The following is a 10,812-nucleotide window of genomic DNA, read 5'->3' as shown; positions in this document are numbered from 1 at the left end:
GGCCACTTTGACTTTCTTGTCTGATAGCTGTGTTGGATCAAGCAACCCTGTGACTCTAGAAATGATTCAGAGTGTTCTTAAGATGGGTATTAGTTTGTGGTGGAGTTATTTAAAAATACAAAAGTAATGGTTTACATACCATAAGGAAAACTTTAGAGAGGCTTGTTTGTGAGCACAGAAATGTTTGTTCCAACTCTGAGCTAAAGAACGGAGGGTGGATGTAGGTCATCCAGCCAGACAGGATCAGAGCAGACAGAGGGCCGACACTCAGACAGGAACACCCCCTCCCAATTGTCAACAGCAATAGTTCCTTATATTCCCCCTTAAAAGCTGTGACATAATGTCCAGCCCCATCACACTCAGCGCTGAAACACAGACTCAGAAGAGCAGAGCTCAGGTTTTTTCGTGTCGTTTCAGTGCACAAACAAGAGAAAGACGCATGTAAATAAAGGCCACACAAACCAAGCTGCTTTTCTGGGTTTTATTGAAAACAGGTTCTGTTCAGCTATAAAGGATCACATGCTGCCACCTAGTGGCTGTAAAGAGAGCTTCACAGGGGGATGTTGAGAGCAGACTGCAGATGTTCCTTAATCCATGCTGCAGGGAGGCGGGCGGAGGGGGTCATCGGTTGTAAGGATGAATGGAACCCGATGCAGATTTGATGTTTGTCTTGATGCTGCTTGGCATTTTTCCTGGTCAAAAAAATAAAAATATGTCTCTAATTTATGTAAAAAAAAATAGTAAAAAAAACAGAATATATTTTACCAGTCTGTCCTTGCTGCTGGGGAGGCACAGGTCCTCCCATACCTGCTTGCTGGTTTGAACCACCACCAATAGTGACCTGCTGCAGCGTTGGGCCTCCACTCATCATGGGCCCCTGCCCTGGGTGGCCGGGGGCCACAGGGCCAGGTGGTCTACATTTGGAGAGTCCCTTCCCGAAAGCCACAGCTGCTACCAAGGCACTGGTGTCAGTGGGGTTGAAGGACGCCTTGTTCTGCCGCACTGCTGGAAAATAAACACGCTGAGCTGTTTCTGCAAAAAGGACAACCATGGAGGAACACAGACGAGCAGCCCACCAGAAGCTTCAGCCTCCCTGTCCTCTCGAGGGTTGTTCAGCTTCTCCAGGATGTTGGAACACAGCTTGTTCAGAGCCTGGATTTGCTTCTGTGAATCGGCACAGACAGACACTTAACACGGTCTGAGCACAGACACTAGACTGGAAACGTGCACGCTCCTCCTGACCTGAGCCACCTCCTGACCAATCCGGCCCGCCTCGGCACTCAGCTGCTTCTCCTGCTCCTCCACCTCCGGGTCGGGCTTCGTCCTCAAGTGATCCGGCACAATCTCGTGACTGAACACCGGGACCCGCTGCTCTGTGAGTTTCTGGGGGAGAGGTGGACAGGAGAATTGGATGTCTTCCACCACACCGCACAGCCTGAACAAGCTAGGGGGACACTCACAGCTAAATCCTCATCCCTGTCTGGAGATAGGAGCAGCGGGATTATGACCTGACTCCGGAAAGCTGGAGTCTTCTCGTTCTTCAGCAGCTTGTTGATGGTGTTCAGCTGACCGGAGAGGAGGGCAAAGTTGTCCAAAACAGACGGCCTGAGGAAAAGAAACATAAACAACCACATGATGAGTTATCTTAGTTGTTTTTGTTTTGTTAATCTCCTGTTATTAACCTGTTTTTGAGAGACATGGACTTTATTAATGTTACTCCTTTTTGGGCCATTTTCCACCACTTTCCGGGTCTGAAGCGGTCTGTAGGTCCATCGTTCGATCAGTTGTTGTTGCTTGGCAACAAAAAAAGGGGAACCGGAGATTGCAAGAGAGGCTGAGGAAACTGGGCGTTCCAGAGTTTGCAGGACTCTTAAGGATATTTTTATTATGCTGTTGTTGCATATGCCCCTTTCTACAGAGTGAGCTGCAGTGGGGTGAAGATGCACTGACAGGAAGAGGATCGACAAAGAGATCCAGAGTACCCTAGAGTCTGTGGTGAGTTAAAGGAGATTGTTACGGAAACTGGAATCCATCATGAACAATACTTTTCATCATCATCCTCTGGATAAGACAATAGGTGCACTCCTTCAGTCAGAGACTTTAACACCTTGCTGCGGGAAGTCGCGCTTTTGCAGATCTCTCTTCTTGTCGGCTATTAGCTTCTACAATACCTCATAGACCAAACATGCCTTCAGGTTGCCATTTTATTGCTCCAGCAAGGAAAACTAACAGGTACTTCACATCTTTTATCCAAAATACCATAAAACTCTTAAATCAAATTGGACATACTCCTGTGTAGAAGGTGTCTGTTTTTATTTTCATAATTTTTTTACTCTATTTTTGAATCTTTAATTATATATATATATTCTTTCTTTTAACATGTTTTAACTCTGTTGTTTTTACTGTGTTTGTTGTTGCTTTATTTCATACGCTGCAGAGCTGCTTTAACTGAATTGCCCTAGGGCAGGGGTCTGCTACCTTCAACTCTGAAAGAGTCATTTGAGTTGATTTCTCTCTGACTACAACCCAGCAGGAGCCACAAAGTATTCCTTCACCCTCTAAAATAATAAGATATTAATTTGCATTTAAAATATTGTTACTACTATGATAAACATAAATAAACTGTTGTTCAATTTTAATGAATAAAACACAAACATTTAAAAACTTCTGACAGAAGTTTATGAGTTCCTTTCAAAATAAAAGACACCCTTCCACATATGATCCATCTTAGTGCAGAAAAAATAGTAGTAGCAAGTATAATGTCAGTAATTAAATAAAAATACAGATAATTTTACTGTTGCTGGTGCATCACATGCAAATTTAATGAAAAAAAAATGAAATCTGAGTATTTTCTGGAGTAGAAGTTGCAGTTTTTTCATAGTTCAGCCAGGGGTGTGGTTTATACTCAGGGGGGACTTATTTGTGTGCGTTTTTAAGGCATAAATAGGTTCATTTATTCGTTATTTCCCCAGTAAACACTGATTGTCTTTTAGTGGTTGTTTCCTCTATCAACCACTAGAGGGCGGTGCATCTGAGTATAAGTGTTTGCTACTGACCCCAGGAGATGAAGTGTCGTCCAAAACAAATTTGGAAGAGAATCTGATTGTTTTCCTCCTAAACTTTGATAATGTTCTTATACAGATTAAAAGATTAGTATTTTTGCATTTCTTCATTTATTTTTTTTAGCTACGCTGGGCTTGGCGGATTTGTTCTGAAATGTCCCTTTTCTCCTGAAACGTTTATTCCAGAGCAACTTATAAATGGTTTTCTTCTTCTTGATTAAGACATTTTTTGCTCTTGCGACTTATACCCCAGAAAATACTGTAATAATTTAAATATAGATTTGGTAACAAGGTAATTTTCCCTTTAGTGGAATAGTTTTCTTTTATTCCAAATGTGGACAAACTAAAACGTACACAAGAGTGCAAACTACACTTGGGGAGTAACTAAGGTTCTGTTGAACTGAGGTAATAGAAAAATATCACTCTAGGAAATCTTTAACTATAACTGTTTATAGACTTTCGTTTTCTACAATGTCGAGGGAGAGAGCCTTTAGTCTAGAACAGATCTAAGAGGACCCACCATGTCAGACGGTCGTACTCATTCTCCAGCTTGTAGATGAAGATGTTCAGAGCGTTTTTAACGTGAGCCACCCGGGAGATGAGAGACTCCACCGCCACCTCCAGCTGCTTCTCCTCCCGCTGCTGGAACATGAAAGGAGACAGGGAGACGCCCGGATAAGCATCAGTCCAAGTGTCGTTCACAACAGCTCAAAATAATCTCAAACAACCGAGGGAAATTATTTCAAACTCACTTGCATTGTTAATATGTAAACCACCCGGAAGTCTTCTGTTTGTACTTCCGTTTCTGCGCCATCACATAAATATAGGGACTCTTCTTCTATGGTCATATTTAATGGTGTGTTAGTGGCCCCTTGAGGCAAAAGCAGGTACCAGAACCACACATTTCCCCCCTTTTTGTTGTATTTATGTTTATTTTGAATAAAAACTGTGTTTTCGGGGGTTGTGCAGCACTATGGGAATTTTATTCATCCATAGACTCTGTGTTAGGTCAAAACTATGTACTAGAACTGTAAATCACAGCCAGAGACCATCTGTTTTCATTTTACACATCGGGACAGGATTTTTATTTTTGGTTGACTCAAAGTTTGATGTACTGACTTTTCCATAGAAGTTCAATGATAGACTGACCAAGCAAAAATTATACTTAACAGCAACAGATCAGAGTGAAAATGGAAAGCTGAGAGCAGAATCAGAGGAGGATGAGAGCAGAGTCATGCAAGGAAGGAACGAAGCACAGAGAAGATGTAGCTCACAGGGATGGAGACAGAGAGTAGAAAAGATGGTTAGACTATTTTTGATATTTATTGAAAACAAATTATATGATTTGTTCTCCATTAGTGGAAGCTCCAAATGTCCCATAATTCTGCCCAACCATAACAAAATCAGTTCAAGTTTATCCAAGTCATAATCAGCAATATTTAGCTCAACTGTTTTAATAGCAATATTCACTGTTCTAGGCATCAGACTAAAACACAAACCTTAACTCTGATCTGATGGGTTGGTATAACCTATGAGAAGAGCTCTCTGACCAGAGGCCTCAAAAGTGTCTAGTTAGACTTAATTCTAACACCGTTTGCCCCAGCAATTTTCTGGTGAACTGTCCCAGGTGTATCTTGCCCTTCAATAGACCCCAAATGGGAATAAAGTAGGTTTAGAAGCAGTGTAAACTCTTGATGTAATTGTTATTTTTACTTCAGGATCACAGATCAAGTTTGCATGAGCAAATGTACAGGGCAAGAAAGAAAGTAGCTCAACAGAATCCTGAAGTTCCTCCATTGTGCAGCTCTAAGTGGGTTTTCGTGGCCCATCTTTGAAATCTTATTGTTTGATTCTGCAAATGCACACATCTTTAAATCTCCCATGTCTCCTCCTCTTTAAAGCATGCTTTGTTAGGAGGGAACTCTGATGCACCTCTACAGTTTCCAGCCCAACAACATCAAGATGGTGATGGGAGCAGTCTGCTTTAAAGGAATTGTTGGAGGAATGCACAGTTTGGGTCCAGACCTTTGTAAACACTTAAGAAACTTGATAAAGACACCTTAGAAAAGTTAAAATAAGAGATCCATCAACAAGTCTGTAAAGTTCTGTTTATTGCTCTGAAAAAAAATGTAGAACTGACAACTCTAGAAGTAGTCTTCCACATCGCCCATTTCCACCACCACAGTCTTCAGCTGGGAGTAGTACTCAATGGTCACCTGGCCGTTCTCTCTGCCAAAGCCTGCACAGTTTAAGAAGAGTTCAGTTTCACCACCTTTCCTCAAAAAGGCTCATATTTTGAACGGTTCAAACTTCCAATACCCTACCTGACATCTTATACCCCCCGAATGGCACTTCCACTGGGCTGATGTTGTAGTTGTTGATGAAGCAGGTCCCCGCCTCCAGATTTTCAGCCATACGATGAGCTCGAGAAATGTCTCTGCAGACGAAGAACAGAGTTCAAGCGATAAGTTGTGAGGCCTTAAAAGAGACGTCAAAGTGTTAATCTTTGACAGCAACAGGGTCAGAAAATGCAATAAAGCAGTTATCTTAAAAGCAAATGTTATCACAGTCTGCGGCTCTCTGCTGACCTGGTGAAAACCCCAGAGGCAAGTCCAAAGGTGGTGTTGTTGGCCCGTCGAATCACCTCTTCCTCGGTGTCGAACGGCAGGACAGACATGACCGGGCCGAAGATCTCCTCCTTCACGCAGGTCATGTCATCTCTGCAGTTGTCTGTGCAAGGACAGAAAGGTAGTGAGGAGACTAGCTGAAAAGCACCAGAACACAGGAAGCTGTTCCAACTCACCGAGAATGCAGGGAGACATAAAGTAACCTCCCTTCAGCTTGGGGTCAGTCGGGACAAAAGGCTCCCCTCCGCACAGCACTCGAGCCCCCTACAGAAACAGAAAAATCACCACATCTTCAAGATGGTCGTTTGAAAGTCGTCAACTTCCAGTTTCTGTATGCTCTGCTCACCTCCTTCTTGGCTTGACTGACAAACCCTAGCACTTTCTCCAGCTGGGGCTTGGTGATCAGTGCCCCCATGCGGGTGCCGTCGAGGAGGGGGTCACCGACGGCGATGGCTTTGGTCCTCTTAACCACCTCCTCAAGGAACTGTGGGAGGATGTCCTTCTGCACAAACACTCTGGTCCCGTTGCAGCAAACCTGCGCAAAAGAGACATTTTACCCGAAACCAGGGACACACAGCCCCCTATACCCCCCACACACAGAACAACAGTTACCTGCCCCTGTGTGAGGAAGTTCGCCATGAGTGCGCCCTTCACTGCGTTCCCCAGTTCACAGTCTTTGAAGATGATCAGCGGCGACTTTCCTCCGAGCTCCAGGGTCACCTGCTTCACTGACTTGGCAGACATCTCCATGACCTGAGAGAGTGCTCTGTCAAAATGTCTGTTTTTTTTTTATTATACGACTTGCAAAAACGGTTGGGTGTTATTAATAAAACATAATTTGTTAATATTTATTAATCGCGCTCAGGGGGTCCTGTCGTGCAGCTGTGAGAGCATAAAAAAAACTCTCTAAAATAAACGTAAACATTTTTTCACGTTTTATGACTGAGATTTTATTGAATTAAAGGGATAATAAGGCATTTATTTGTAGTTTTTGGACAAAACCCATCTTCTGTTTTAATAAATAAAGTGGAGAATAAACTATATATACAGTAGAATCTTGATCTCCTGGTGAATAAAAGTGTGCACCTTTTTGCCAGTTGGAACGCTGCCAGTGAAGGAGACTTTGGCAACCTTGGGGTGATTGCACAGCAGGGAGCCCGTCTCTGCGCCGCCTTGGACGACACAGAAGAGCCCATCGGGGACCCCCGCCTCTTTGTAGATCTCTGCCAGTATGACGGCGGTCACAGGCGTGAAGGGAGACGGCTTAAACACCATGGCGTTCCCTGTGAAAGCAGCAGCATCTCAGCTGTTAGCGTGTTCTCCATCCAAAGGGGGGCTTGTGAGGCAGGAGACCCACCGCATGCCAGAGCTGGAGCGGACTTCCACGCTGCAATCTGGAAGGGGTAGTTCCACGCACCGATTCCCACGCACACGCCAAGGGGCTCCCTCCTAGTGTAAGCAAAGGCCCCCCCAGGCAGCTGGACATGCTGACCTGCAGTCATAGAAGCAAAAGTTTGACAGAGTTCCTACATTTTTTGTTCCTCTTAAGGCGGCAGAAATGCCCCTACCTGCAAGAGTACCAGCCAGACCGGCATAATACTCAATGCACTGCCAGGAGACGTCGATGTCCACCAGAGCTTCAGTAATGGACTTGCCATTGTTGATCACTTCCAGCTTTGCGATCTTCTCTCTCCTTTCCTATTTCAGATAAATTAGATGTTTGGAAATCTGGAAAGCTTCTGGAAAGCTTCTAACAGCAACAGATCAAAGCTTTGGATTCTTAAATGAATAATGATTCTCACACTGCATGCCAGAAAAGCATCAGTCCCAGTTTTTGTTAAACAATCATGACACTAAAGCCCCCACCCTGCCTCACTGCTCCTCACCCTGATTATGCGAGCTGCCTCCAGCATCACCCGGGCCCTCTCCGTGCCAGCCTTCTTGCTCCACTGCACGTAGGCAGAGTGAGCGCTCATTATGGCTTCATCCACCTCCTCAGCTCCACAGGGCACCATCTGACACAGGACCCGGCCTGCAACGACACAACCAGCAGGTCTGAGAGGTCTGCTGCCGGGGATAAACTGAGCATCAACTGTCAGAATTAAACACTGAACAATAAAATGACTAGAAGACCATATTATCTGTGAGGGTTTGTAGGTTAAAAACAAATCTTCAGCTTGTATTCTTCAGGTTTGAAAGACATTGATTAAATCTTTTTAAAGACCCTCTCCTATGAAAGTAGGGATTTTAGTGTTTTTAATATGTTCTTGTGGCATTTTACCTCATAATTGAGGACATATATAGAGGAAATTAAGCTTAAAAAATGTTTTTCTGGTGAATCAGAAAAAAAAATGCAGTTCAAAAAAGGAGCTTATTTGTAGTGTGGAAGCTCCAAACAGTGGGCCAATGCATCCAGTTGTAGACAAATAGATGGTATTGTTTCCTCGTCTGTTCGGGTATCAGACTACAAAACTGTACAGCTGGATAGCTCAAATATTGCCCACCATTTATGTTGCACCAGTAATGTTAGATTGGAGGTGTGAGGGGCTGTACGCTAGTGTGTAAAGCAATGGATGACAGGAAGTAGGGGCAGACTTACTTCCATGCCAACAATCAATTCAGAGGGGAATTTCTAATGAACTCCTAATATTCTGCAGAAACTAGGTCCTAGAATATGACATTGATTTATTTTGACTTAAAAAAAACTGCATAGTCGTTAAAAGACCACTGGGAATGCTTTGAAAGTAGATCAAAATATGATCGGAGTGGGACTTTAAAGATTTACTCTTATTTTAAAACAACTGTTCCGGTCTCTTGGCTTTAAGAAAATAGCTAAATCCTGAGTGATGTCTTCATTGAGCAGCAGAAATGTGTTTGTCACTCATAAGTGAATGTTCACAATCCAAAAGGAGCATCAGCTGATCTTGTAACTTAAGGAGGATCACTGATCTAAAGCTGTGCATCATCAACACAATACTGATGATGCTGCAAATTAAAAATGATGCAAAGTAAAAAATGTGTCAGGCAGACTTGTGCAATAAACAGTAGCTAAACTCTGAAAATTAAGACCACAAAAAAAAAAAAGCTTTTTTTTTTCTCTGTTTTACAGTGTGCCAATGGCAACAACTAGGAAGGCGTGATCAGTTATGTTACCACCAGAGTGACCACTGGCTCGTCAGGGGGCGTGTTTGCCCCGCCCACTTCAGAAAAATCTGGTGGACAAACAACCAGCTTGTCACGTGACACGAAGAGTTTTCGTTTTGTTCCGTTTCTGGGCTGAATTATGAGAATGGGGCTGCACACACGGCTAATTCATGTTTTAGTTAATCACGCGCTACAGTCAGAGGTCACGTCGTTCACTCAACATCACATGATCAGTGCACTATTTTTATGGCGCCTGCGCACTTCTCCGCGCTGTCACCCGTCTCACCTGTGGCGGGCTCGAACACGGGCTCCGCTCGCTCGCGGTTCCGACCCCCCACGCGCTTTCCGGCCCAAAAGTTGAGCTGCTCGGTCACTGTCACGGACCCAGTGGAGGCTCCGCCCATCGTGTCCAGAGTAGCCAGCGACATTTCTGCAGAAAGGAACACGTGTGAAGCGACAGCGAGGGACCCTACACTGCCCCATCCCTCCTTTAGAAAGAGTTTTATACCCACCGATGGAGATGCAAGCAGAGAGGAGCAGGACTTCCTCGGAACAGGAGGAGGGGAGGCCTGCACGCTGCTTTATAAAGAGGCCACACCTCAGGGGGAGGGGTTAAGAGGCAGAGTCTGAAACTTCAGTTTTTGCAAAAAAAATATCTCTAAACCTCCAACCATAGTGTAATTTCATCTTTTATGGGATTTTTCAAGTTGTTACCTAAACAATATTGTAGAATAGACTGAAAGAATGTCTTTTTAAACAACTTTAGTAACTTTACTGAACAAAGATTGACCTTCTGACCCCTCTCTAATGCTGTTCTGCATCCAGCGTCAGACACACCACAACAGCTCACATTAGACTGCATTTGCAGCATAGACTGTAAAAACAATATTTTATATACAGTCTATGATTCCAACACAAGTGATCCACACGGACGGCATCCTGCAGCCACTTGGGATAACAAAAAACAGAAATGTGTATCAGTCGGAGACATTCCATGTTTGTTCCTATGTCCAGCACGCTGATGGAAAACTAACTTTATCAGCATGATCTCCCATTTGAGAAACCCATAAATACTTGGATTTCTCTTCAATAATCTGATTGTTTTAAATACTTCCGTCTATATTACAGTCAGATCTTTTTTAAAAGTATTTATTCACCTGCAGGTTTATGAGGTATTCCTAGAGTTCAAATGGAAGGCACTGTGATGGAGACGAGCAATTATGCACTTCATGAATCATAAATCTTTGCAAAATAATGTTTTTTTAAACCCAGAATTATTTTTTTTTTTTTTTTTTTTACAAAACTTCATATTTTGTATTCCTTAGATTTTAAAGTCATGAATGAACTGGTGACCTGTTCAGGGTTTGCCCCACCTTCAATCCAACAGTTGATGGGTTGGCTCCAGCAACCCCATGACCCCAAAACGGAAACAGCCAGTTTGGAAATTTGGATGGATAGAAAATGTGTTTTAGCATTTGGAAAAAACTGTAAAATATACTTTTAATTTTTCACAACAGATTTTAGTCTCAAAACTCCTCCGACTGAATCTTTAGCTGTGCAGAAAAATGTTAGTCTAACACAGAGGTTGTGGCCTTTTGGGTATTATAAGACAGTAGTGAGGAATGACAGAGATAGATAGATAGATAGTCCTTTATTCGTCCCACGGCGGGGAAATTGCAGTGTTACAGCAGCATTGCAGATAGGTAAAAAATTGAACAAATTAACATATTTACAACAGAGCTAAATAAGATAAAAAATACAAAAAGAAGAAGCAATTGCACTGTGGAATGATTTATGTTAAATAAATAAATTGCACAACATATTTTTTAAAAAAGTAGTTTGGAAAGACTGTGAGATAAAGTGACAAGCAAGAGGAGTTCAAGGTGGAGGTGGGATTACATCAGGGATCAGCTCTGAGCCCCTTCCTGTTTGCAATGGTGATGGACAGACTGACGGATGAAGTTAGACAGGAATCACCA

General features: G+C 43.1%; 2 protein-coding genes and 1 long non-coding RNA gene across 4 annotated transcripts; 1 reads left to right on the top strand and 2 right to left on the bottom strand.

The window, feature by feature from the left end:
- Nucleotides 1–467: 467 nt before the first annotated feature.
- On the bottom strand, nucleotides 468–3,938 carry med8 (mediator complex subunit 8). Of its 2 annotated transcripts, none has more exons than XM_024279141.2 (7): nucleotides 3,815–3,938; nucleotides 3,583–3,704; nucleotides 1,461–1,605; nucleotides 1,243–1,383; nucleotides 1,077–1,164; nucleotides 766–1,005; nucleotides 468–692 (listed from the first exon to the last, which is right to left on the bottom strand). In XM_024279141.2, the coding sequence occupies exons 1-7, from the start codon at nucleotides 3,908–3,910 to the stop codon at nucleotides 622–624; spliced, it is 903 nt and encodes a 300-aa protein (XP_024134909.1). In that variant the 5' UTR covers nucleotides 3,911–3,938; the 3' UTR covers nucleotides 468–621. The 2 variants fall into 2 exon arrangements, with proteins under 2 accessions (XP_024134909.1, XP_024134910.1); XM_024279142.2 differs by having other exon boundaries at nucleotides 766–1,002.
- Nucleotides 1,603–10,536, top strand: LOC118598694. The gene is made up of 2 exons (XR_004947795.1): nucleotides 1,603–1,995; nucleotides 8,799–10,536. It is a non-coding gene; the product is annotated as an uncharacterized LOC118598694 (long non-coding RNA).
- Nucleotides 5,154–9,484, bottom strand: aldh9a1a.1 (aldehyde dehydrogenase 9 family, member A1a, tandem duplicate 1). The gene is made up of 12 exons (XM_024279126.2): nucleotides 9,346–9,484; nucleotides 9,120–9,263; nucleotides 7,576–7,721; nucleotides 7,258–7,387; nucleotides 7,047–7,181; nucleotides 6,776–6,972; nucleotides 6,302–6,442; nucleotides 6,036–6,224; nucleotides 5,866–5,953; nucleotides 5,651–5,792; nucleotides 5,387–5,499; nucleotides 5,154–5,301 (listed from the first exon to the last, which is right to left on the bottom strand). The coding sequence occupies exons 2-12, from the start codon at nucleotides 9,259–9,261 to the stop codon at nucleotides 5,207–5,209; spliced, it is 1,518 nt and encodes a 505-aa protein (XP_024134894.1). The 5' UTR covers nucleotides 9,262–9,263; nucleotides 9,346–9,484; the 3' UTR covers nucleotides 5,154–5,206.
- Nucleotides 10,537–10,812: the final 276 nt, after the last annotated feature.

Source organism: Oryzias melastigma, linkage group LG4 (genome assembly GCF_002922805.2).
Source record: "Oryzias melastigma strain HK-1 linkage group LG4, ASM292280v2, whole genome shotgun sequence".
NCBI lineage: Eukaryota > Metazoa > Chordata > Actinopteri > Beloniformes > Adrianichthyidae > Oryzias > Oryzias melastigma.
The sequence above is the reverse complement of the archived record's forward strand: the minus strand, read 5'-3'. Positions and strand labels throughout refer to the sequence as shown.